The sequence below is a fragment of the Corvus cornix genome, chromosome 10, assembly GCF_000738735.6.
Source record: "Corvus cornix cornix isolate S_Up_H32 chromosome 10, ASM73873v5, whole genome shotgun sequence".
In the NCBI taxonomy this organism is placed as follows: domain Eukaryota; kingdom Metazoa; phylum Chordata; class Aves; order Passeriformes; family Corvidae; genus Corvus; species Corvus cornix.
This window is the reverse complement of record NC_046340.1, coordinates 6392037-6420025: the sequence shown is the minus strand read 5'-3', so window position 1 is coordinate 6420025 and position 27989 is coordinate 6392037. Positions and strand designations below refer to the sequence as shown.

General features: G+C 41.5%; 1 protein-coding gene across 7 annotated transcripts in view; it reads left to right on the top strand.

Moving 5' to 3' along the window:
• The window catches only part of AKAP13 (A-kinase anchoring protein 13), a 202319-nt gene that overhangs the window by 158064 nt on the left and 16266 nt on the right, over positions 1–27989 (top strand). For 4 of the 7 annotated variants that reach the window (XM_039557341.1, XM_039557342.1, XM_019280882.2 and 1 more), the window contains 12 exons: positions 2431–2493; positions 4854–5031; positions 5611–5719; positions 13679–13721; positions 14879–14984; positions 19792–19963; positions 23126–23193; positions 23664–23730; positions 24958–25090; positions 26034–26146; positions 26693–26839; positions 27436–27686. In XM_039557341.1, coding sequence (XP_039413275.1) covers positions 2431–2493; positions 4854–5031; positions 5611–5719; positions 13679–13721; positions 14879–14984; positions 19792–19963; positions 23126–23193; positions 23664–23730; positions 24958–25090; positions 26034–26146; positions 26693–26839; positions 27436–27686 — 1450 coding nt within the window. The other 3 variants (XM_039557343.1, XM_019280884.2, XM_039557344.1) reach the window with 2 other exon arrangements.

The following is a 27989-nucleotide window of genomic DNA, read 5'->3' as shown; positions in this document are numbered from 1 at the left end:
CACTCTTAAAAAAAGAACTTAAAAAAAGGCACAGGAAAGAACATGCTTTTTTACTTCGAAGAAGCCACTTTATTTGCATCACAGCAGGAAGCAGTGTAATGTCTGTCTTCTCAGCTCATGCAAGTGAACTTTTTATCAGTGGTCTCTTAAGGCTCCTCTGTAGGAGCTGTGTTAGTATTAGAGCGAAAATATCCTGAAACACTGGTCTAACACCTGGAATAAAGAAAATGTCTAGAATACTTGGTCATAGCTGAAATGTGTGATAATCCTTTCATAAACACGTTCTCACTTTTTCTGGTCTCCAGACCATTTTGGGATCATCCTCTCTAACTGCACTTGCAGAGCAGGTGCCTGAATCTGATTCCAGCAGTTTAAGCTCTCGCACAAGGCTGATGTAGATAACAGCTCATCCCCCTCCCCAAACTGTCTTCTATAAAGGAGTTTTGCAAGCTCTGCATTGATCTTTTTAAGATTTTATGGTGTTGACAACAGGCTGTGGGTGGCTCCCCAGTAGGACTGTGATTCTGCAAGAGTGCTTTGCACAGCCTTTGCCAACAGATCTCCTTCCTTCCTTCCCTGAGATCTCACCACTTCCAGGCTTCCTGCTGCATGTGTAGGGCTCCTCTTCTTCCCTCTCTCTACTCTTCCACTTGCCTCCCTTGCAGTTTTAGCATTTGGGATCATCACTATAACGTGGCAATTGTCAGGAATAGAGGCATCTTTTAAAGTCTAGTGTAAACATTGCATGATTTCTTTAGCGAGGAGAATCTTCTCTCCTTCGATTGAAAAGGGACCACACAAAAAGGAGTGATTTTGGCAAGCAAGGTGACATAAGCATATCTTAAAGGGTCCACCAAGCTCAGTGCTCTTGTGGCCACAAGCAGATGGTCTGGGGAAGCATGTGTGACACCTTCCTTGGGATGCTTTCTCAGTTGCCCCTGAGCAGGTCTGACTGGCCCACTGGGAGGCTGAACCCAGCCTGAGAGTGCAGATTGTGTGTGATGGAGATGGATTTCCTGTGGCCAGGACTTGGTGCCTCTGCTTTCACACAAGTATTTAGTCCCTGCTATTCCCCACTAATATTTACATCTGCCATTGTGGTTGAGTTGGGTGAGGATGATGAAGTGCTTGGAAATATTGGCATGTTATGGGAAGGAATGTTTTCATGAGGAATGTTTATAGTGCTGTGCTGAGAGCTACTGGTGAAGCACACCTGGGGCTTTTGGCTGCAAAGCTTTGGGTGTATCCTCACCTGACTAACATCCTTTATAAAACAGGCAGCAATTACCTGAACTCCACCACTGAACACCAACTGTCAAACCCTTCCAGAGTGCTTCCAGTGTTGCACTGTGTGTGGAAACAATATGAGGGCTTGGCAGGACATGATGCATTCAGTGGGTTTAAACCTTCATGTGTGCCCTCAGAGGCTTCTGGCACTCACAATTCCTGGTCCAGGAATGCTTAGATTTGTTCTGCCCTTTTCATAGGCTCCTGTCATGGAGCAAAGCATGCTCTGTCCATGTCCCCTCCTTGCATAGATTGCACACCAGGACCTGGGAGCAGGACCTGTGCTGATGCAAAACTCCCTTCAGACAATGTATGCTTCCTGAGCAGCTTTTTCAGGATTTAGGGATCATCTAAATCTCATAGCTGACAACAAGATGGATTTCTCTGTTTCTGCAAAACCTGCAGTTGGGCCATGAGCTAACAGAGAAAAAATAATAAATGCAGTGTAAAATAACAACCAAAATATTTGCATTCTGTATTTGCATTTCTTATGTCTTTCATGATGCAACTTTGGGACTCTCTTGGGGAATGGGAGATGAAAGGTTTTCTGGTCAGGAGTGCTCGTGGTTTAATCCCAAATTAATCGTAAGATTAGCCTGGTTTTTTTTTCTTCCAGCCTCTTTCACTGACTGGCTGTGTAGCATTTAAGAATGTATCTTTCTCCTTATTTTTCCCAAGCATAGGCTGAGGTTATTAATACTTCTGTGGAGGGGACTTACACTATTAAATATCTGTAAGGGATTCTTTTTCTGATTTGAGGATGAGAGTTACCAGAAAAATACTAATCATTACTAACACAATGGCTGTGTGTGATTACTTACAAATTGGCTTTGGTATGTTTTAGCCTTGTTTTTCCCGAAAACCTCTCTCCCCACAAGGAGTATTTTTTCCAGTACGTTGAATACTCGCTGATGGGGTTGTTTTGGGGGAAGCATGGGCTGTCCTTGTTCAGTGGTAACCTCAGGCATTTGAGGCACTGTGATGTGTTTGTGTAACCAGATATGTGCTACTGCATTATTTCTGAGTTTGTTGGGGGTTTTTGTAAGATATGTGAAAGTGAGAGTCTTTTAACGTTCCCCATGTTCCATAACAATCCGATAATCACTGCCCTTTTCCTTTCTTTGCCTCTTTTGCTCTTCCTAGTTTGAGCTGGTGTCCCTCAGGCGTACAGTACATTGCCATGGGTCCTGACTTTACTTGTAGAAGGTATGGTATGAATAAATGTGCAGCAGCAAAGGAGCACTGCAAACACCCTGTCGCCAGCTTCTCGTGCGTCGCCTCCTCCACTGCTGCTCTGGCTGAAGCGTGCACGTCTTTGTTTGCTTGGTCTGCTTTTTCAGCAATTACTCTTGGGAGCGGATCCTCAGAACTGGGCTGCAGGTGGAGGTGGTGGCTGCTTTCCACTGGCCTCTGGCATTAAAGAAGCTGCACTGTTGGGTTGAGCTGCTCTGTTCCGTGATGACTTTAAGCCGTGTATTTTTCCGCAGCAATGATCAGGATGATAATTGTGACAGCCGAAGAATCAAACCAAGATTAAGTATGATTCAGCACCCCTCTGTACCAGATCAATCTCATAAAGGGTTTAAGTTCACACAGACTTGCCCTTTGTAAATTGGAAGACCTAGGCTTTTTTTCTAAGAAACTAATCGTGTAAAAGCTTCTCTGAAAAAACCAATCTGTTCGCCACAGATGAAAATTTCCCAGGCACTTAAAGTCTGTGTCTTCTGTAGAAAGTCCCAGAGCTGAGATTGATGCTTGCAGGCCACATCTTTATCCAATATCCAATAGTTTGGAAGCCAGTCCCTCAGATTTTATAGCTTTGTCGCTTTTCTCTGGCAGTTCTTGCTGGTTGTGGGTAGAGCTATTAAACTCTTTTTCTGAAGAGTAGATATTGAGAAGTTAACCTGCCCTTCCTGGTACAGTTGAATTATGTTTGGTGTATATACTCCAATCAGAGAATTACAGATCAGTATCACTGATAACTGTTTTATAGAATAGTATTGGCAGGTTTTAGCTGGTTTCATCACAAGTAAATGATTTTTTTTTTCTCTACTGTGTGACATCATTTTTGCTGCCTTGGAATGTAAAAAAGAGATATTCTTCTGCCCTAAATAACCAGTAGAAATGGGACTGATTTCTACCTACAGGTGTTTTAGAATAAGCTTTTAAATGCCTGCTATAGATACACATTGATGAGTCACAATCTTCCTAAAGCAGATTACATTATAAATGCTTCAACCAGGCTTTTTTTTCTCATTAATTACCATGAAAAAAAGGTTTTTTAAATCTACTAAATCTTCTTCTTCACGGTTTATTGTAGTTTTTGCTTTCAAAGAGCATATTTATGAGCCTCTTAATGCTTCTAAGGGACTGCAGAACATTAATCACTGCTATGCAAGTCTACCTGAATTTAAAGCTCCTCTGGTTGTTTAAATCATCTGTACAGCCTGTAGAGTGTTTTCTTTTTCATGTGTTTACATGTTGGTTTGTTCACCACGTAGATGTCACGATCAGCCTCGGGCTGGGACGTGAGCCCAGGGTAGGCCTTGGACTTAGTGAGTGTCAGATCAAACATTGGCCATGGATCTGTGCTCATGTCCTGGGAGCTGAATCTGTAAAGCTTCACCCAGTGAACCCACACTGGCATTTCAGTGGGTTTCTTGGTGCTTGGGCATGAGGAACAAGAGGGTCAGAAGCAGAATATTAGGGCAAGATTTATCAGATTAAATAGTTGCATGTGAAAGAGGGTGTGTTTTGTGTAGGTGAGAGGAGAGCGTATTAGTGTTTTTCACTTGTCTGTCAGCACCTGTCTCTACAGAATTTATTTCTAATAGGTTTTAAATAATAAAGTTTTATTTCTAATAGTACTGCAAGCAAAAGTTTAGTATTTTATTTTGCTTTGAGTTACTGCCCAGCTCTGCTGGGCAAGACCTAGCTCCCTCAGTAGATGATAAAATAAAATTGATTGGGTGACGGAGACAACATTTATTGAATTTAAAAGCAAGACCACAGCAAGGGTAAAAAAGAAACCAGCTTTGGCAGAATAAATGACATTATCAGTGCCAAGACTTTGTGCAGGGGAAAATTTTAAAGTAGATTCAGAGGATGTGGCTGCAGAGATGAGTGTTACAGAAGCTGACGTGGCTGCTGGGAGGAGTATTGGTCCAGGACAGGCAGCACGTGCTATGCAAGGTAGTTTTATTTGGGTGGCTTTATTCCAAGGGAGAGCATAATAAAAGGTAGCAAAGAGAATATGTGGAAATGCCAAAATCTTCAGAAGAGGTGTTTCTGGATTTTCCTGTGCACCACTCAAAAAGTATGAGGCAAGGTGATTGTCCAGGAGTTTCAATGGTTGTTCAAGCAACAAACAAACCTTTATGTCTCATTAGAGGCACAAAGATGTTGTTATTTGCTCTGAAGGAAAAAGAACATGCTGAGGAGTAGCACCTGCATTTCCCTGCACACTTCAGTGCCTGCTGTGTGTTTTACATTTGCAGGTGCTCTGTGCTGAAAGACACCAGTCCCTAAGAGTTGGGCAGCATCTGACCTCTGTGCTTTCTCTTCAGTTACAGCCTCGAAGGCCTTGCTGGAGACTCTGGTGAGAACAAGAAGCCCTCTACAAACCTGGAGGCTTCTTCTCTGAGCTCCAAAGACCTCAGGAGGAGTCCACTTGCCAGCAATCAGTCCCTGGTCCTGCTCACTGAGGAACTTGAGCAAGGAGAAATCAGAGACTACAACCACCAGGTAAAGCTGTCCAACTACTGTTGGATGACTGGGAAATGCTACATCGACATTTTGAAAGTCATTTTCCCAAGTGACAGTCTGACAAAGGCTTCCACCTTACGTGTACATACACATAATATTAAAAATCTTCCATCTTTAACATGGAGGAATCTCCAACTCTTTTAAATTTTCTACTTCTTTCTTTGTGGCAAGACAGCTCTTGTGTCTTCTCTTGCTTAGAGGAATGGCATTTTTGGGGAACACAGTGCTCAGCATTGGATTTTTTTACCATGTTGAACCACAGTCTAGTTCTGCTGAGGAGCTGGAGTCACACCAGCAATTTCCATGGCTGTCAGAGAGTTAACAATACCTGTTTTGTAATGTCTTGCAAGAAAATCAAGCACGCAGAGTCCTTCTGTTGTATAATTAGTTATCTTACACTTCAAAGACAGAACAAAATGTTGCATTTCACCTGTGCAGTGTTTCAGTGTTTCAGAGTGAGAGTTGCAGTAAATATGAACACTGACCTGGGATCTGAAGGTGGGATAGTTCTGTCATTCTTGACATATTTGCTCAGTGTGGTTCTGTTCTGTTCTGCAGGTGCATCAAACGTCGCAGCCACAAGGATTTAATTTCTGTTCTTCTGCTGTTTCATCTCCACTGACCAAATCCATGTCTCTAATGTCAATTAGCAAACCAGTGCTCGACAGTGAGTAATCCAGTTTTCCCTTATCCACTCTGTCATCTGTATTACTGAGTATATCTTGCTACCTTCCCAAGGCAAAATGTGCTACTGCCCACTCTTGCTTCCTTTATTACGTGAAGTACATGTTTCACTGCTGCATGGAATTCTGGGTGGAAGGGCAGAACTCATTCAGTTTAGTTTTGTTCTTCCCAGTGTATCCTGCCTGTTTTCTTTCTCTTGGGTTTCCTTTGTGTGGGTCGCTTTCTTCTTTCTAAATTAGACTACTGGTATGAAAACTATGATTTATTGAGTTTGTTGGCTAAAAAAATTGCATCCTTTCAGAGTTTCTTCCTTTGATGTCAGGTATAGTCCACTTGAGATCTTACTTCCTGCATCTAGATTTTTTTAAAGCTGATACATGGAAACTTGAGAATCCATGTCATGATCTCCTTGGGGGAGTTTGTTGCTATTCATTTTGAGTTAAATATTTTGGAGCAGTTGGGTGTAATTTATTGAATCTCATTCCTGAAGAAAATAATAAGAGATGATTCTATAGAATTTTCCAGTTTAGCTTAATTGAAGCAATAACAAGCACTTCATTTTGCAACTTGGTTGAATTGATTCTTTCAGCTGAAAAAGTCATTCAGAACGCTGCAGCTGGATGTATTACACATGTTTTCATGTCATTAATTGCCAGCCAGAAACCCTATTGACATTTTAGCTCTTGTCTTGTCAGTTAGTGATGGTGTCTGATCTTTCCTCTTTATTAACGTGATTCTCCCTTGCAAAGCTGAACAAGGTGCTTTAAGAAAGGTACTTTGTTCGTGGAGGAGACTTGCTGGAGGAGGCTCACAGGGATTCTGCTTTGTAGGAGACATTTTTAAGTTCTTCACCATGATTATTCCACGATTAATGGAATGTGGCCTAATGTGTCCCCCAGCAACAGTAACCAAAGCATGGGCAGCTCTGTCCTGTGAAGAGACCAGATCCTGCCCTATGCAGTGGCACTGCCTCTTCCCTCCTTGGGCTGAAGGTCTTCGTTGTCGTTTTTTAAAGCAGCCAATTTCTTGGCATTGCAACCAACCTCTGACCAAACACCAGAATCCTTGGCTGGCTCCCCAAAAATGATCTGTTGGTGGCTGAGGGAGCCTGGATGGCTGAGGCTGTTAAAATGTCCTGTGGCCTGGCCTTAAATTGCCATGGAGGCTTGATTATCCCATCTTCTTCTAGAGCCAGCCTGGCCAGCCTGGTCCCTGGAGAAGGAAGGATGGGCTGTGGACAAAGTAGCAGAGTTAGTCTTTGCTTTGAGGCAAATGTCTGTGAGTTTGGGACACTGAATGTAAAAATTACTAACATTCCTGTGAGTATCATTTTCTCTGTCATTAATTTGTGACCTCTCAAAAGGGCCACATTTTTATAGAAAGGTGGTTTTTGAAAATCAGAGCATTTGAGGGGTTAATATGAGCGTAGAAAAGGAGTAATCACTTGGAAAATTTAGCTCATGGATTTTTTTTTCCCGATCCTGACACCTTCCTAACTAGAGAAACTTCAGTGAATCACACAGAAAAGTTGTGGCTGCCGCATCCCTGGAAGTGTTCAAGGCCAGGTTGGATGAGGCTCAGGGTAACCTGGTCTGGTGGAAGATGTCCCTGCCCATGGCAGGGGGTTGGAACTGGATGAGTTTTAAGGTCCCTTCCAACCCAAACCATTCTATTACTCTACTTCATTCTTCCCCTTGGAAAGAGGAACAGTATTGTTTGAATTGTGAGCATAGGACATGGGAAGGAGTTTAGTGCCTCTTACAAGGAGGTCTTGTTGTATAAACTCCCTTGTGTCACCTGGGTTTCATGTTCATGTTTTTCCAGCAGGACACTTAAGAGTTATGCAAGAATGACATAGAAGTGAATTCTAGGACAAATTCAGTTCTTTATTCCACTTGCATAATCTTGTGGTAGGTGTTTAAAAGAAAAAGTGACCCTCTGATCCCTGCAAATGTGTCTGAATGGGAAGAAAGCAACAAGCAACATGCTGTGCATGAGAACTTTAAAAACTAAATCCAGATTAATAAACATATGAAGGGATTTCTTTTATTTTTACTGTTTATTGTCATGTGTGCTGAGGCAGGAGCAATTCCAAGACTGAGTTCCTAGCCCACACTCCATCTGATGTGTCAGATGTTCCAAGAGCTGCTGTGGCCATTCACAATGTTAATCCTTCAGCATTTTATAGAGGGAGGTCACAAGAGCTGTTGGCTGGAGTGCTCGGAAGAATGCTTTTAGCCTTGGAATAGCAAATTTCCAGTGTGGAGCACTGTTATAAAGCCAGGAATTGCTATAAATAAAACCACTGAAATGGAAGTTGAACTGGGCTGAAGAAGGTGGTTCAATTTACAGTAAAGTATTATTGTTCATCTTGACTTTTAGTCTAAATAGACAGTAGACTACAGAAGAAAAAGTGGTGTTGCCTAATTGTGTTCTTCAAGTCTGGAACACTAGAACAACTCCTTCAAAAAGGCAGTCTAAACAAAACTAATGTGTGGGTCTTGCTAAGAATTCTTCAGTTTAAATGCCTTTCATTGGGTCCCTCTAGGGTTGTTCTGCTTACGTTGGAAAACTGTGCACATTTTAGTCAAATTGCCTGTAGGCAACTGGCATTTGTGACTAATGGCTGGAGGAAGTTTTCAGGGGAGTTTGCTTTGCATTGCTTGCATAGCATTGGCTATTCCTTGGACAGTGTTTTTATATTCTGAATTCACTTTTGATGTATGATACCAGCCATGCAAAAACCCTCATTGTATGTGGCTGAAAGGACATATTTCATTCAAAGAGAGCAATCATTGCTTCATCTTTCTCTTGGAAGTTTAATACTTGATAAAGTCTTTAGCCTGTTTTCCCTGTCCTGCAAGTGAATTGATTTATCCATGGAATGACTTAGAAGTGCCTGAATACATGTGCTGAAGACATTTAATGTAGGTGCTTAAGTAGGACCCTTAGATCAGACCTGTCCCAGGGGCAGTTTCCTCAGCCCTGTCCCAGTCACCTTTCCCAGGACATACAGATGTACCATATGAGCAGTGGGTGTCCAGCAATCAGGTCACAGCTCAGAGATTTCCACCTGTGCTTGTATGAAGAGAAGGTTTGGGAAATACAGCCTTTGGGAATCCAGTTTCAATGAAGAGTGGCTGACTGGATCCTACTTCTCTTGTCAGAGACCATTGTAATTACAAAGAATTGTTGCAAAGCTGCTGCTGTGCAAGGGCTGCTCTTAAAAATAAATGATGGGATCTGTGATTTCATGGATAATTGCTGAATTTGGCACTGTGTTTAGTAGGCATCTTCCAGGCAAGGGCAGAAGAGCCTGTAGTGTGGCTTTTCTCATGTTCAGGCAGTTTCCTTGAAACAAGGACTCCTAAATTTTAGAAGAAGGCAAAAGAGATGCTTGTTTTTTCTGTTTTCTTTTGGAAGAAGTGTCTCTTTTTTTAAAGCTGGAAATTTTGAGGGGCATAACATTATCATCATTTTTGATTTTTTTTTTTTTTAGAGATGGAAGTGGCAAGAACCTCCCCAGGTAGATTAAGTTAACACTTCAGATAAACTGACCTTGCTAATATTTGGTAGCTTTGCTGTGTCATTTAACTGCAGAAAGCACCTTTAAACAGATATCTTGAGGTGTTCTGGTGTGAGTCCTTGGCAGTTCTTTCAGCGAAGCTGATGCCCTTTGTGCAGAGATCCATTTTGTTGTTGGTATTCAGTTTGGAAAGTTAGCTGCCTATAATTCTTCACTAAGAGGTCCTATAAAAAAAAGTCACCAAAAATAGGGAAAGCTTCAAACCTCGATCTGTGCATGCAGTGAGACCTGCGCCCTCTGAAACCTGCATCCTCTGGAATTTGCACATTCTCAGTTCTTTGTTTCTTGTGCCTTTCTGGAGCCAGCTGCTTTGCAGACATTTCCTTTGCTTTGCTTTTAGTTTGCTTTGGCTGCTTTCCTGTCCTTTTTTTATTTTTAAATGCATTTTCAAGCATGCTCTAATGTCTGCTGTTAACCCACTTCTCAGCCCAGGGCCGGACTCGACCATCGAGACGAATCTCCTTCTCCTTCAGCATCTCTCCATTCATTCCTAAGTCTAAAACTCTCTTTTCTATTGGCTCTTCTTCCAGTGATGAGGAGGAGGAGGAGTTGGATAGTAAGTAATTGTTTTCTGTGCATTGCAGCCATAATGGGTGGAAACAAAGGGAAATCTGGTTTTCTGCTTCAGACACTGGAATTTCACCTTGCAAACATTGAACTAACCTTTCCATTGCATGATGTCTAATAGCATTATCTTAGTGCTGTATCTGAATACTCACTAATGGCAGAATAAAAGGATTATTATCTAAAGAATCTTCTACATCAGCACCATCACATCTTATCTGGTTAGTTTTAGTCTGTATCCACGTGGCAAATATCATCACCTGCCACTCTGAGCAGCAAAATAATCTTTACCTTTTTACTGAAACCAAAATACTTGCCCTGAGCTTGTTGCAGTGCATGGAGTTAGCAGAAGAGGTAGAATCTTGCCCTCCAAAAGTGACAGTGAGTGCATTGCTCAGTGGAAGAGAAGTGGACAGAAGCCCTGATTATTAAATTCTGAAAATCTTCACAGCAACTTCACAGTTCCCCCACTATGCAAAAAGCACATATTGCAGTCAAACACCTTAAATCCTCAAGGTGATCATATCTAGGTCCTGATATTATTATCCAAATAGTTCTGTGGGAAACAGGCGAGAGTTCTCTGGTAGCTTTTTTTTCTCCTGCAAACTCCATTGCTAAAAGAAGCCTGACTAAGGCAGAAGATTGAATTAAAGTAATTTAGACTCCTTTTGTGTTTTTTAAATAGGCTTATCAAAGATAATTGAAAATGTTTCCTATTTTTTAAGCATGTTTTATTAGACTGTTGAAATAAACCAGACACAGTACTTGTGTCTATAGTGGGATGGGGGAAATTGCTTTCCAGTCCAATAGATTCTGGTTGCTTTCTGAATTTAAAACAATCTCCACACCATCCATGTTGTACGTATCTAAATTCTCCTCCTTTCCATTCCTGGTCTTCACTGTGGGTTTGTCCCTTCCTTCAAGAAAGTCCTTGCCCAGGTGTGATATTACCCACTTCCATATTTAAGCTCCTTCCTTGTTTCTCTGTCCTTTTCTTCTGCTTTTAACACAACTCAGAGTTCATGAACCCCACAAAGTGAACTGCAAAAACACAGCTGTGCATTCTATCATGACCCACAGTAAAAAGTACCTTTAGGTAAAATTTTTGGTGGATTTTGTTTGTTTGGTGAGTTCTGTTCTTTTGAGGGTTTGGGTTATTTTATTATTGTTTATTTTTGGTTTTTTGTTTTAAGCATCCAACACCTGATATTCATGTTAGGGTATGACAATTTTAGAGGATATTTATGGTAGCCAGTATTTATCTTCTCTCCCTCAACAGCGCTCCTTTTAACGATGATCATTTAAGATAGTGCCAGATACTGTCTCAAACAATAATGTTGTTTTCTTTACATGTTTGAGGATATTGCGATGACTTTATGAAGGTTGGTTTAGCCACAGCTGTTTCTAAGACTGCTTTGGCAATGGGCATTTTTCATGGAGTAATCCCAGACCAATTTGTTTTTTCACATCTTTAGGGTTCATTTCTCATAAGAGGATGGATGTGTGAACGTTAAGATTGCTCGTGCATTTCAGTTACCACTCTTCAACCTCACCATGCCTGTTTTTCTTTAGAAAATGGAGAATTAGTTGAAGTTTGTTTGGTGATATATGTAAGATATGGATTTCAGATGGCTGGACAATTATTACGAAGCCTGTGGATTTCTTGACCCACAGAAGTTTGATTAGTGGCAGCATGAAGGCATTGCAAGCTGGTTTCAGCATCCTAGTCCAGTCACTGCTTTCTGCATAATGGATCCTGATGAATTATTTCAAATCTAGCTACTATATGAACTAATTTTGGTGGGTGATGCTTAAAAGGTGTTCAGATGAGTACAGCAAAATTTGGCTGCTAGCCCATGTTCATTGTACACAGATAGCAGTTCTGGCTTCTGAAATAAAAACTTCATTTTTTCGTGGGTTGTGAAGTCAGATGTCAGTTTTGTTCCTGGTCATGACAGAAAACACAAAACGTTAAAAAAATAAGCTTTCCTTCCCCTGTTCTACTTCAGAAACAAACCAGAAGGTGAGAAGATGTGTCTTTTTCCATGCTTATCTTCCTGGGGTTTACAGCTTGCAGCAGAGGGTTGATCATGTGATGTTATGTTATAATCTAAAATATGAAATCATAAACAGACCTCGATTCTTGACTGGATCCATTTTGCCTGCCAGCACCAAGAGACCCCTGCTTTTAAGAGAAAACAACTATTGCAGTAAAAGATAAATGATACATAATTGTAGTTCCCATGCAGTGTATTTTCTCAAGGTAGTGAAAAACAGTCACAAATATCAAATTATTGCAGCTCTTGGTTCAGAGTTTGTTCACATTTCTGATGTTAACTGCAGAGAAACAAAAAGGTTTGTGAAATACTTAAATCCAGTCAAACTGAGGAATCTATTTTAAAAGGAAATGAAAGACTAAGGAGGCCTAACACAGGTTAAAAGCAAACTAGAACTGAAACGGGAACCAGAGTTACAGGAACTTTAACCAAGAATTTGGAAGTCTGTAAATTAGTTGTGTGATCTTAGTAGGCACTTAGGTAGTTTTATATTATAAAAATATAATATCACTGTTAGAAATCAAATAGTGGACTTCATTGCATACATATTACAGTATTACTAACTTTGGTGTATTTGGGATAAATCATTAATGAGGTGAAAGATTTTGCAAGGGAAATATTAACACAGCTCTCCAAGCAGGGTTTAGGTAACGGGGTATGCCTGTATTTTAGTTTCTCAATATGAAGAAATGTTATTTCTGTCTCAGACTCTGTTGGCACTTGAATCAGTGGTTAGAAAACTCTGGTTTTAAAGCCTAATATTGTATGCACGGATTTTCCTAATGCACTTACTGCTTTTGGGTAAAGGGACATCTTTTCCTCTAATGGCAAGTAGCTCTTTTGCATTCACCCTTAGCATTAAGGGAATTTGAGCCAAAATACTGTTTTTCTTGCAGTCTAAATGCAGAAGCCTAATAAGGTGACAGTCATGCTGCTTCTTGAACTTCAGATAGGGCTGCAAACAGTAATTGTATGAAGATTTTTTTGGAGTCCTGGCAAGCCCAGTTACTTCAGAGAGAGCCCTCTGTCCTGGATCATTTCATCCTGATGTTTTAGTGTTCTTCGATGGTTCTGGTAAATGGTGTCAGCTCCCAGATCTGCTCCAAATGTGTTGTGCAAGCAGGTTTCTTGTGTGAAGAGAGTTGGTGCCATTGGCAGGGCTTCAGCTTCATGTTGAAATTCAGCCTTTCCTCAAGCAGTGTTTCGTGACGGAGCCCCAGGCTGGTAACATTTTGTGGAAAACGGAATAAGGCTTCCCTTGTTTCCCTTACTCTTTATGAAGTGCCTCAGGATTTTGATGGGAAAATGAACTACAATTTTATCAAGCAGAAAAGTTTTATACATGGAACCCGGATGTGCTGTACAATAGATCCTTTCTAGTGCAGTATAAATAAAAGCATTGTGTCAGAATGATTCTCATTTATACCTATTGTCATTGAATTGGCAGTTCTGATTCAGACACCCTGATTTACCAGCAAGTTTAACAGTTGCACAGTCTTTACTTAATAGCTGAAGAGTGATAAAAATACTAAACAGGCTTTTGCCTCAGCATCTAATTTGAGAGCAGCCAAGGATGCAGGGAACAGGTTTTATCCTGAACATGTGAAATCTGTTCTAAACACCCACTTCTGGAAAACATTTCCCTTTCCTCTTGAACTGTCCCAATATGCAAATGATGTTTTTTTGGAAGGTTGCAGTCTAACCTGTCACCCCCTGCCCCTCCCGTCTTTTCCAGGTGCGCAGTCGTTCGGCAGCTCCGTGGGCTCCTCGGTGCAGAGGTACAGTATCCTGGGGACACCGTGTCCCTTCTGGGGGACTCTGTCTGCAGTGGGCTCTGCCTTGGACACCCAGAACCCCTCCTGGCACCAGTGCACTTCAGCTGAAATCAGGAGTTGTCAGGCTGCTGAAAATCAGTCCCGTATCTCTAAAGGCTGAAGAATATTCTAGATCACAGAATAGGAAAGTCTGTTCTAAGTCTCACCTCTTAATGAGGCTCTGTGTTTATTCATAGCCAATAACATCAGATTATGCATTGTTGCATGGTATCAGTTTACCCTGACTTACATTTTACACTAAAAGTAGTTCTTTCTTCCTGTGGCTCATTCTCTCTCTATATATATAACAAAGGCCAAAACAATCGTGTTTTTGTATGTTACTTTTCACCCTTGCAAGTTGCACAGAGGAGATAATCTTCCTGGTGGCTTTCAGAGTGCTTCACTGGAGGAAGGACGTTTGTGGCACTGAGGGAGCTGAGTGTCTGGTCTCTGTGTCACTGGCAGCTTTGGTTTTATTTTGTGACTGGGAGGCTCTTCCCCTCTGCTCACTGCTGTTTTCTCCTTCTTGGTTTAATTTGTATTTCTGCTCTTCTGCTTTTGGTTTGTGTTGTGCTTAATATTGACAGATTGTGTCCTTTAATACAATAATAGTTTCCTTATTCTTCCTTTGTAGCTGAAGAAGTCATAAGCTTGTGCATGTAAAGACTGGCAAAAATTATCTGGGATCCTAAAAATTCCTAAATTAATACACATAACCATTGTGGTTTATTACTTAATATTGGTATTCTCATTTCTCAGGGGAGGCTTTGCAGACAGTGTGGTTTCTGTTAAAAACATTCACTGCCTTTTCAGAGTTCATTAGATGCCTTTCTCTGGAAGGAAATGGTTCTTTACCAGCATTAATGGTTCCTGGTTATTTGACAAGGGGAGCAGCAGAGGGTGCTATGGCATGGCCTGCTTCAAAACAGATAGGAGGATTCCTTGAAATTTATCTCAAAATGAGTGGATTGGCATTTTGTCTTCACTCTTCCTTCTCTTTCACCAGAAAGCAACCCAAGACTCTATTGGCTAAGAAATGCATTTGTCCTTTAAAAAGAATCTATCCATTTAATAGATGCTTCGGGAAGAAAAACCAAAAGCAACTTTTATCTTTATTTTAGTATATCCGAAGAGAGCAGCAGTGTCCCCGCTGGTAAAGGTGTAACAAAAGTCAGCCGCACCTTCAGCTACCTCAGGAATAAAATGTCCAGCAGCAAGAAGAGCAAAGTAAGTGCTTCTTGTGATTTTTGGAGTGCCCTAGGCAGCAGAGATGAATTCTGTGTTTAAGTCTTTGCCTGACTTTCCTTTCTTTACTTTCTTTTACTTTCTTCCTTCCTTTTTTTTTTCCTTTTTTTTTGTAAGGGCAGGATTGTCTGTGGGGTGATAGGAACTGGCTCCATGGGAAATCTTAGCACCCCAAAACTGAGCCCAAGGACAGCTGTATGAGGTTCAATAAGGCCAAGTGCTGGGTCCTACATTTGGGTTACAGTGGCAACGCTGGGTGGACAGTTGCACTGGATGATCTTGAAGGTTTCTTCCAGCCTTTATGATTCTATGGTTTTACTCCTTTCCCCACAGAGAATAAATTTTGCCCTGGCATGAGTTAGGGCTTTGTAGTGATTAATGAGTCTAATTTTTACAGAACCTGAGCAGTGTTTAATAAAACAAGGACAGGAGCTGTAAGAAGGGACTGGCTGCTGAAGGCTGTATTGTCTTTTCACCATTTTTTTACTTTTGCCACAAAGTTCCTGTGCACTGCAGGAGAAGTTGCTCAAACAGTGACCTTTAGTGATGGCCAATATTTATATTTTTCCCTTTTTCCATCCTTGAAACCCTGGAATTTAATTTGCTGAAAGTTAAGCCCTGCTCAGCACAGCTGAATTTTCTGGGAACAGTATTGGTTACAGAAATAATTACATTAATGCTAAATATTTCACACAAACGGGCTGTTGTTGCCTTAGATTGTCCCCTGAAGGTTAATATATGTTTGGGGATTTCCTTGGCTTGGATTTTTTTGTTTGAATCTCACCTCAATTCATCTGTCTGACAGAAGCTCGGAGCACTTTACTGTCTCATTAGGTGATGTGTAGTTAATATGTTGGTAAATACTGTTGGAAGGCTCTTGAGAGGTGGAATTACACACAGCTCCTCTTCATGGATTTGTCTTTAAAGAAAGAAAGCCACAAGTTTCAGTGACTTAGAGCTGCTGCTGAGCAACTTTAGGACAGCGCTTTTCCCTGCTGCAAAGTACAAAGTCAAAAAAGTAAATCTGTTTACATAGAAACCTCTGTGCAAACACCAGTGAGAAGTTCAGGAGCATTTTGCACAGACTGTGAGTGAGACTGGAAGTTCATTAACTGGTTCTTGCAATTAATGTGAATAATCTCTAAAGCAAGAACTGGAGAGAGAGGTACGAGATCTGGTTGGGACAGAAAATATAGCAGCAGTGCTTTTATATACTTGCTCAGTGCAGTCTGATTTCACTAGTTTTGTGATTGGGTCTGAAAGTGTTGACAAAGAGTTGCTCCAAAATCCCAACCATAACACGCACTATAAAAATTGCAGCTTGTATCAACTCTCATACTTTTACTAAATAAAAGCCAAAATGTAATTCGAGTTACAATTTCTTGTCTGCTCACAGTGGAATGTTTGCATTACGTACATTTTTAAAGCTCCACCTGCACATTTAAATAATTTGACCAAAAATTCATTGGAATACTGATTTCTCAGAAGCATTACAGACGAGAAAAACCTCTGAGAGTTAAAACCAACAGAACAACAAACCTTGAAAGAGGAAGTTTGACAAAGGAAGTTGGTTTCTGAGCTGTCAGGAGGGAGGGAGGTTTCAGTGTCTTTTCAGCTTGGTTTTACTGATCTCCAGACCTTCAGAAATGCAGTTTACTGAGATGAAAAAAAGTAAAATAAAGCATATTTGAGCCTACTAATGACAACAGCTCTTTTGGAAAATGTTGCAGAGAGTTAGGTAAAAAACCCTTTAAAAAAAAGGGGGTGTTTAGAGCATTAACTGGAGGGCATACTGGTAGAAGATGATGTGAATTTACCCATGCCTGGTGTGTCCTTGGTGTTATTTGGGATTATCAGTGAATCTGTTGCTGTTAGCAGAGTGCCCTGATTCACATTTGCAAAGTCTTAAACATGCTCTATCTTTGTCAGTTCAGGAAAAAACCCTATTTTTTTTTCATTTTGGTCAAGAGTTTCTGAGAAATTACAACAATTAGCATGAGTAATTTTTCTTTTTCCTTGCCTTGCACAGTAATAAGGCAGTGCTGTGCCAGCAGCAGCATTTCAGGGTAAATGGTAGGAGTTCTAAGCGTTTGAAAGGATTAGGAGACAGAATATCTGTGACCTGCAGAGCAGGAGGAGTGCGAACACACAAAACCTTTCTGTCTGGGCAACTTCTGCAGCACTTTGTTTGCTGAAGTAGTATGTAGCAACACTGAGGTGTGTTAAAATTCACTTTTTCTGTACCTCAAACATCACAGAGTGTTTGATTTACTCCCCTCTACCTTTTAAATAGGTGGTCTCGTATTGACTCGCGACTTGTAAAATATTAATCACATCCTTTCTGCCTGTATGGGTTTGGTTTTTTGGGTTTTTTTTTTTTTTCACAGTGGAACCTACGGTAGGGCAAGATGAAGCAGTAGCAAAGTAGCTAAAATCATCTTTAAGGAAGTCAGCAACTGTCCTGCCCCTCCCCCCTTTTGCTCAACTCCTCTGTGCTGTGCCTCCATCCCCGGCCCTGCTGCAGCCTCCAGCATCGCCATGGGCTAGTGGGGAGCAGTTCCTGGTGGGGAGCAGCTCTCCTGCCCCGGGGGAAGGATGTCGGTAAAACGGAATAGATTCTCAGAAGTACCTCAGATCACAGTCAGGCTGGTGGGACTTAAGCACTGGGAGGTAAGAGCTCCATGGTTCCTGGGGAGCGGGATCCACTGCTGTGGTGTGCGGTGTTAATTCGGTGCCGCGGTACCTGTCGTGGTGTCTGCTCTGGCACGTTGGTTCAGCCACAAAGCCAGGCTTCAGATCTCACTGGCATCTCCAAGAGCACAAAAATAGTCTTGTTTCTACTGTCCTTCTTTAAATGAAGTTCCAGTAACTGCCACAGGAAAAAAGAAAAAGCTGAAAAAAATCTCATTGTGAGACTTTGTCCTTCAGTGGAGTGGCAGGCAGCCCCTGTGTGGAGTTTGCTGTTTCCTCCTTGAAAGTGGTGTACCGATTTCCTGTTTTTCCTGAGGTTGTTCAGCTTTAATTGAAATTAAAATCAGACTTCAGAATTGCTGGGTTTCACAGTGCATTTCAGGTCGGTTTGAAGTATAGGATGGGAAATCTCCTTTCAGCATGAGAGTCACAAGATTTAGCTTGAGCTTAGAGCGCTCTTTACTCTTGGAGCTTCACAAGGCTTGGCAGTAGAGCAAAACTCCAGGCATCAACTTGGTACTGTCAGCCCAGGCCTAAACTGCAGAGTTTCAGTTCCTGAACCGTGCCAGGCTGGATATGGTTAAAGATGGGCAGGTCAGCGGATGGAAAATGGGGCTGTGGAGGTTTCCGTGGGGTGGTGAGCCAGGCTGATGGCTCAGAGGAGGCGGAGATGTGATGCAATACAGACTCTTTCTGGCAGGTTTTCTGCTTCAGACAGGATTATTCCATATGGTAATGCTCCTAGTTTTGCTTATTTGCAGAACAAAATAGTGTTTGGGGCTAGTAAATAGACTTTCTGTTTATGACACTTTGCAGGGAGACTCCGGCACTGGCATTTTGCCTGGGATGTGTTGGGAGAGGAGTCCTTAGGCTGAGTTACTCATTATTTGAGTGTGTCATCCAGGGCTCAAGAGTTTCCTGCAGCGGCTGCAGAGCTCCATCCCTCTTCCCGCCACTCCATGGCAGTTGCTCACATGGGCAGCCCTGCAGCTCCCTGATACTCAGCCTATGATAATATTAGGCAAAGGGCACATGGCATATAAATAACAAAATGCAAAGATAAGCTGACAGAAGCCTTTACCAGTTTCTGGTTAAGCTTCTCTTTCAGATGCCAGAAAATCTGCAGCAGTAGTTAAAAGTGCAGACCTGGAGCTGATTAATATGGTAAACATGTTGTGGGTTGGTACTTGGAAAGACAAGGAGTCACTGTAATTCAAATTCAGAGGTTTTCTGTGGCGTTTCCTTTAAAAATTGTTTGGAAGAATTCCAAATCCATGAAAGGGTGCAGGGAAAAATGTTTCAAAGTCTTTGTATTTAGTATTTTCTGTCTAAGGGAGCCATAGAAAAATAAGCAAAAACGCTCCTAAAAGTTGCAGAAACTGTCTGTGCTTGTCATCTTTCCAAAGCTGAGTAGCCCAGAGGTTGACTTGTGGCTTGTGGAAGATGAGAAGGTCTTTTATGGTGTTGCTGTTGTTCCTCAGCCTTTCTGTGGTGCCATATATTGAGAGTATATAAAAGATCCATTTTGCCAAAAAGCTTCACATAGTTACTTGGGGTTGCATGTAACTGTTGAAAAAGTCTCTGGTTGGAAGGAAAACAGAGGTGGAAATACTCTGGCAGTGAGACTATACAGGCTCTGAGGAAGAGCTTGTGTTCTCCATTAAAAATGCAGCTGTGAATCACAAGCCTTATGGTTTGGCCTTAAAAAATAACTGTGTTGAAATTCTGATACACACTGCGTGTGGTATTTGTATTTAACACAATTTATTTAAAATGGTAAGAGCCAAGAGAAAGAAAAGAGGTAAAGTCGTTAAACCAAGCAACTATAAAACAAAGGTAGAAGGAAGTAGGTGCCTTCAGAACAGACTCAGTTTCATCTGCAGTGGTGAGACAGCTGTGTGAGTCGATAGTATGTAAATCCACTTCTACAGGGGCTGTGAGTGGCATTTTTAACGGAGAGCTGTGCAGACACATGGCCATTGTTCAGGTGCACCTCGATCGATGTCCTCACCGTGCCAAAGGCAAACACTGAGCAATCTGTAACTAGGGAAGAGACCTCTGCGAGGTGACGAGGCTTTTGGTCATTTTGTCTCGGCAGGAAAAGGAGAAAGATAAAGAGAAGACAAAAGAGAAGGACAAAGATTCCAAGGAGAAGGAAAAAGATAAGAAGCTGTTAAATGGACATCTCTTCACTGCAACCTCTGTTGTAGCCCAAGCAACCTGTTACCACTGTATGAAGCCTTTCAATAAGGATTCGTACTACTGTGCAAGTAAGTCGGGGGGGTTCCCTCCCTTCCTTTTATTTTTCATTGAATCTGGCATGGAAAATGCAAACCTTACACTTTATTTTCCTTTTGCTTGAGGATGTCAGGTGGGAGGGAGACTTTGGAGACAGTGATTCATGGAGCGGCGTGTTGCCTTGTGGAAACTGGACTGAAATGAATTGTGGATGCATGGAGGTGTCCTGAAACCTCTTTCCTAAGCTTGAGCTCAGCCATCACAGCAGGCTGTGGGGTTTTCTACCCCTTGTTGGGCTCTATTGGTCAGGAGGACTTTGGTTATTTCAGCTGCATGTAGTGGCTTGGAGCTGAGGTGCTTTGCTAAGATGGACAGAGGACAGGGACAGCTGGCTTGAATCATGGCTTTTATTTCCAGTGGGGAAAGAAAAAAGTCCCACCCATCTGTGGTGTATTGCTTTAGTTCTCTGAAACACTGCTTTGGTGCACCCACAGTGGGAACCACATGGTGCAGAAAGGAAATACTGACCCTCTGCTCCCTTTGTACAAGAAATTGCATCACAGGTCAAATGACAACTACCTGTGAGTGTGTGAAGGACGTGCAGCACAGAGCAGGCAGGATGGGAACCCTCACTGAGGGTTTCTGGCAGATTGGGGATTTTTTTCTCCTTTTTTATCAGATGGTTTCTCATGCCTGTAGCTCGATGAGGTCAGCGGTGTTTGTGTGGTCGAGACCAGAACGCTGCTTGGTTCATGCAGCAACCCAAAGCTATAGAATATGCAGACAAAAACGTCTTTTTCCCACTGCAGCTCACTGGGAAAGGCTCTCCTCTCCTCACTATCAGTAATTTTTTACTCCACTAGCTTAGAAATGAGTCAAAGCAACTGCAGGAACTGCTCCCAGGCTGGAGCCTTCCGTTCCTTCTGGTAGATGTGAGCAGGGGAAGGAGCAGCCAGCTGAATCCCGAATGGCACCTCTGAGTTTCCTGGAAGAGATTTCAGTAGAGCTGTTTGTCTGAGACATGCTCTGTGTCAGCCTGATGGGAAATGTAAACCATCAACAATTACAAGCTCTCAAATGCATCCTCTCCCTTTCCCCACTTGACTTTTTTAACAGCTTCTGAAGCCACGTAGAAAATCAAATAGATCCCAGTTTAATGCTCTGTATGCTAATGAGTTAAAGTAACCCAACAGTGTCATATGTTTTGGCACACAAGTTCCTTCCTTACTTTCAAGGTACAATGGAAAATTTTTGTAAGTTTTCTGTATTGGCCAGAAAATTAATGTCATAAAAAAAAGTTTGGTGAGGGCCTAGGTTGAGAGTGCACATCTGAGAGTGGTTCTTTCTCCCTTTGCATCTTAAAATCCTCCTCAGGTCATCATCTTTTGGAAATGATGGATAACCAGCAGCAGAAGCTCTGATACTCCTGTGCTGTTGTAGGCTGGTGCTACCACCACTGCTCTGTCTCGCCTATAGATGACTTTTTCTTGATGCCTTTTAAAGCACTGGATCATTTTAAATCAATGTCTCAGCTTTTCAGTGATGCCCCCCAGGTTCCTGAAATATCTGCTCAATGCTGAAAGATTGAGCATGCTCTGAAACAAATGGATGAGCAAAAAAGCCTAATTTTTAGTAGCTTTCTGCCTTGTGGTTTTTAATTTTTTTATGATCAGTGATGCAGAAAATAAGGTGTAGAGGGTTTTAGTTATTAATGCTAGTGACACAGAGGAGTTAGAGGAACTTCCTACTTGCTGAAGAGTTGAATTGAAAGAATAAAGTCCCTGCAACCAGATTTTTTATAATATAAAAAATCCAAATTTTTTGCCAAATGGTACACACTAAAGAGCTGCCTTCAGGCTTTCAAAGCTTGAGTGTGAATTTCATTATTCTGAATTGTCTCACTGCCTCTCTTCATGCACCAGGAGCAGGTTCTGTTTCTCTTCCTTGTTTGGTTGGAAAAATATAGTGCTTGTGGGTTTTTGCAAGAGCTTTCAGGTTGCTTTGTTCTGTCTTCTCTTGCACAGGAAATGGTGAGACATTGCCAGAATAGCAGCACCCTGTGGCCTTACCCTTATCTCTGTCAAAATACCAGAATTACTGGCTTTTATTGGGTTGTCCCAAATGTAAGATATTCTAGAAATGTGAGCATATTTTGTCATTCTGGACATAGATTTTTTTCCTTTCTTTGTGCTACAAGAAATAATTCAGAACTTCACACTTACAGTGTAGCATACATGTGAAATACAGTTCATTATCTGTGTTAGTGTTGTCATGAATGAGGGGAAGTATTTTTCTCTAAGCTACTGAATCTCCTCTTGAGCTGTGGTCTTTCATCTGCCAAAAGAGTTAAAGCCTCAAACCCAGTTCTCAATTCTTATGAAAAAACAAGCAGTTTGAATCATTTTTGAAAACTTTCTTTCCCAGAAATCTGCTGGCAGAGATCACGGGCAGACTCAGGGTATTAAAAAAAAAAAAAAAAAAAACAACCAGAAAAACCCAAACCACCCAGCTTTTGCTCTGGCAAATATGCAGTAAAGGGTGCTGTTAAAGCATGGTGTTCTTCGCATTGGTGAATGTCGTGGTTTTGGACCAGAATTTCAATCCAGTTTCCAGCAGGAAGTCCCAACCTCACAGGCATGGTCCCTGACAGATGCTGCTCCTGCTGCCTTTTCTGGTAACCCTGTAGTACAGCAGCACTTGGGTTCTGTGCTGTAGATCTTACCCATGATGTCTGAGTTCATGTAAATGAATTTCCCTGTCCTCTTCTATCTTTTAGCTCTCACAGTCCTTGTCTTCATGAGAACAGTATTTGTCTTTTCAGAGAAATATTGGCCCTACAATTGGTTTCTGTTTCTGTGTCCTGCTTCTGCTTTCCACCTTACTTTCAGAGGAATCATGCCATCAGTTTTTTTTCCTTTTATTCTTTAATTTAAGACGCCTGGCAACTCAACCTTGCATTGATTTTTAAACAGCATTTCCTGTTAAATTCCATGTTATTAACAAACAAAGGGCTAATTATCCTGGAAAGCGGCCTCTCTCTCAGAATTGGTAGCTACTTGTGTAAACCACAATGATGCCTGAAAGTTACAATTCTCAGCTGTGAAAGTGAACAGTTCAGATTACAAACAGCAAAAACGGACCTGTTTTCTGTGGGGTTTTGTTTAATTCATTGTTTTTTGGGATTTTTTTGACAGACTGTAATGCAATTGTTCACAAAGGCTGTAAGGAGAGTTTTGCTTCTTGCGCAAAGGTCAAAATGAAGGTAAGGGATTTCATCTACTCTACTGAGCAAACAAAAAAGTTTATGCAGATATAAAACACTTTCTACCATATGGCACAAAGTTTCCAGCTTGTTGTAAAGAACTTCAGCCCCTGTGCTGAAGCTTTCACATAATGAAAACTGTTACATGTACTGTTTATATGAGGAACACACAGAATTTGTGCTTACCCCAAATGCAAGGAACCTGCTTGTCCAAGCTAAGTAATGTTTGTGCAATTATGATTTCAGTTCACTTCAGTATTGTCATCACTTTCACATTTTCATATTTGCTGCACATTTCTCCATCTGTTATTTTGCCCATTTCATTCAGGGAAAATAAAAAATATATTTAAAAATACACATACACTGAGCAGATTCAGACAAAAAATTAGCTTTTTTTTGTTTTAGTTGTATGGCACAATCTTCTGGGAGAAGGGAGGAAGAAATTAAAGTGAATTTCGTTTTTCTTTCAGCCACAGAGAGGGATGCTCCAGGCACACGATACCTCTTCGTTACCCACAGTAACCATGAGAAACAAAAGTAAGACAAGTTCCTTTCCCTCTGCTTTGAGTTGTAGTCTGTATCTGCTGTTCTTAACTGTTCTGACAACTGATATTGGATATTATGGAGAATAAGCTTTTATTAAAGCAGGGATGAGAGCATCCTCTGTGCATGCTGAGCAATATTTGAGATTTCAGAAGTTGTACTGAAGTTGTGCAGAGTTCATCCTCTTCTGCAGTGTCCATGTCACTTTAAGCAAATGTAAAATCATCTCAAATTTAGAAAAATTACTTGTCTCTTTTAGCTTGCTGAATGGCTATAGCTGTTAAAGCCACAAAATCTGGAAGATGCACCCTATGTCCAGGGGTGTCTGACACGGGAAAGAATCCAGCTATGAGTATTAAGTGCAGAGGATTCAAAATACAATTATTTTTGTCTTAATTAAATAGTCTTGGGCTTTGAGGCAGGCAAACTAGAAAGTTTAATTTTGAATAGGAGGAATACTGACAAGCTGTTCCTGACTTTGCTGAGATATACACTGCACTGCAGAGTGACCCAGTGTAACCAAGGGTGAAGAAGAGGTGTGAAATAGCCCAAGCTGGTTTTACAGGGCCATGATTTGATAAGCTTAAGTGGTAAGCTTTGATAAGTGATAGCTTGGAGATCTCTGTATGGAACCACACTATGTGATACAGTTGTACTCACTGTGGTATTTATCGTGAAGTTCAGAGGTGTTGCTCCAGAAAGCAGAAATGCACCTGAAGAAGGAAAAATCTGGAATTAAATGAACAGATTAGTTAAAGGTATGTGAGGGTATAGTGAAATCAGGATTATCATTTCTCTGTGATATTTATCATCAGGATTATCATTTCTCTTATCACATACTGATAAGAGAAACCCATCTCAAAAAGTTTGACCCGAAGCAGCGAGATTTATATGACTATGGGCCCAGGGAAATAAAAATGCAACAGGGTGGATTGTGACACGTTATTAATTATCAAAAAAGTTAAATTCAGTTTCCCATGTGTGTTTCTGGAGTTGCAGATCCCACCTGGGTATTTCAAGCATAGTGCAGTGAGTTCTGCACAGGGGTCGATGGTCTTCCCTTCCTATGTCTATTCCTATCTGCTGACATCCCCTGGGGTGATTCTAGAAAGAAAAGGCAGTGGATTTTAGAGTCTGGATCCTTTTAAGTCATCATCATCCCAGTTCACAGTGGTTAAGGTGTTTGCATGGGCTGACTGTTCTCCCACCCTTCCATTCCAGGCTCGCAGCCGAAGGAGCGCCCGCGCTCCGCGATCCTCGCTCCCGACGAAAGCACCGTCACCTCCACCTTCAACAGGAGATCACAGCAGCCCACAGCACTCTCCAAAAGTGTCTCCATACAGAACATTGCAGGGTGAGGTTCCTCCCACCACACCTGACTCTGTGTGTGTGTGTTATCTGACACTGCCAACATAAAGAAATAGAGATCTCACTAAAAATAAATTCACGTGCTGCAGCTTGTGTTAAAGGTGTGAAAGGGATCACAAACCAGAAATACGCGTGTTCTGTATGATACCATCAGTTGTCTTCTGCACAATCAGATTGTTTGGGTTAGTTTAGTCGTGGCAGGAGTTCAGAGGCACAGCTGAGATGGCCTGGTATATTCAAGGCCACTTCACAGGGATGCTTTGGGCTCCAGGAAGAAATTCCCTTGCCTCGGGCTGGATACTGAGCACACATTTGCAGCACAGGTACAGTATTAATTTTTGTGTCCATAAGAAGAGGGTGAAGGCACAGAGCTGCACACTTCCTGTTTTTAGACTGCATTATACATAATTCATTACAAAAAAACTTAGAAGAAAATCTAATTTATGGTCCCTACTGTAGCTGCATGTTGAGCAGTTCTACATGTGAGGCAGTTGCAGGGCCTGGCATATTCTGGGCACTTTGGATGTCCTGGCTATTCATGGGGAATTTAATTTCAGTCCATTTTTCTGATCTTTCTCAGAGCTAGTGATAAGGACTCTTGTATAGCCTTTGGTGTTGCATTTTTTTGCACTGTTTGCTCCAAGGGCAGTGAGGATGGGACGTGACTGGAATGAAGTTATCCGAACTATAAAACCTCAGGAGTGGTTCTTTATGGAAAGCACCGTCACTCAGAACTGTAGCACTTACAGCTTCTCAAGCTCCAGTGGGTAGTTAGTAAACAACTCATAAAAGCACATTTCTGTACGTAATCGTGCAGTGCTGGCTTTGTTTTTCAATTCATATTTAAAATGCATTTATTCTGCTTATCTGAAAGTACATTTGGCTGGGTTTTTGTCATAAACGATGTTCTGTGTTCTGTTTTTCTGCAGAGTTGGGAACGATGACAGCTTAATACACACTTGGAAATTCCTGTCGCAGTCAACAGACTCTTTACATAAAATCAGCCGGGTTAATGAATCCATGGAGTCACTGGTTGATGAAGGTAAGAGATCTCCATGGCATTTATAGGAAAAGGAAGGTCTCAGTGCTGCTTTCCAGAAACAGAAAATCCATTTTCAGCAAGTGTCTTCCTTTATAATGGACAATTAAAGTGCATTTATTTTAATCTTAGAATATTATTATGATAAACTAAAACAAAGCCCCACATAGTAATCTCTTTAGCTTGTTGAATTACAGAAAAACATTTAGAAGGTTTTAGTTACAGTTGAGTTACTTGGAATTTAGCTCAGGGACAAACATTTCCTCTTCTGTTGTGGTTTTTTATTTAACTGCAATGTCGTTGCATTGCAGATTAAGAATACATTATCTGAGCTGGAATTTGGTCTGTGTGAAAATGGTGAACAGGAAACTAGGAAATAACCTTTAAAAGTGTTTTTCATAACTAGTCTTTATGTGGTATATGATCATTTGTGTTGTCAAAGGAGAATGTGTGTGATGTCTGTGGTGGGACTGACAAAGCCTAAACCTAAATAATTAGACAGGAATCTCAAATGGGACAAGTTAATGGCACTTACATTGCTTTGTGAAGGTGCAGACATGAATGAAGGACAGCTCATGGGAGACCTGGAATTAGATTCCAAGCAGCTGGAAGCAGAGTCCTGGAGCCAAGTAGTGGACAGCAAGTTCCTACAGCAGCAATACAAAGATGTTGTCAAACGGCAAGATGTGATTTATGGTGAGACATCTGCACCTTCACTTTACACTCACTGTAGACAGCTCCTTAATGTTCTCACATGGATTTGGGAAGCTTTAGGCAGGTGAATAGGAACATTGCTTTGGTCTCCTCAAAAGCCAAACTCTCATTCCTGAAGTTCCTAGAAACATAATGCATTATGTGAGAGCTGTCTTTCTGCATTTCACATATCCAGAAGCCATCAAAAAAACCCAGAAATTGCCTCTCCTCATTTATCTGCTGATGACTTTCAGATTGGGTTGCAGCACAAGGAGCTAGATAGGAAGTCTTTTCCTGAGGGCTTCAGGAGCCATCCTGTATGGCAAAAGTGGGGTATGTGGAGGCTGGCAGTGAGGTGTTAGGAAGGAGAGGATACCAGGGCTGAAGGTTGAGACCTCAGCAGCAACATTCAAAGCTCTCTGTTGTGAGACTCCTCTTCCCCCCTGTTTCTCTCACTCATGAAGCTCTTGACTGATGTTACAATTCCTGACATGAAATTTTCTGGAGCCACTTAGAGAAACCCAGTTATTGGAAAAGCTTTCTAATGGCAGCTTTTCCTTGTGCTGTAACTAATGAACTCTTGTCCTCATCCTATCCAGAGCTAATGCAGACAGAAATGCACCACGTCCGCACCCTGAAGATCATGAACGACGTGTACAGCGCAGCCATGTTAAAGGAGCTGCAGTACGATCAGCAGGTTGTGGACAAAATCTTTCCCTGCCTGGAAAACTTGCTGCACATCCACAGTCAGTTTTTCCAGCGGATTCTGGAAAGGAAGAAGGAGTCACTGGCAGACAAAAGTGAAAAGAACTTTGTTATCAGGCGGATAGGTGACATCCTAGTGAATCAAGTAAGTGCTGGAAAATGTTTGCAGTTCTGAGAGCACAGCTGAAAGCCAGATGCTTTTCCTTCCCTCCTGTTTGTGCCTGTCAGATAAACACAGCTGATGGCACCTTTACTCTTCACACATAAAAATCTCCACCTCTGCTTTTTGAAGCACTTTTTGCTCTTTCAGAGGAAGGTCCACTGTTGAAAATGAATTTAGTTCATTTTCTGGGAAAGAGAAGCATTCAGTGACAGGCACAAAACAGTTTGACCACAGCCTGGAGCATAGGCAGGAGCTCACAGCAAAATATGCCCAGTGTGTTTCTTG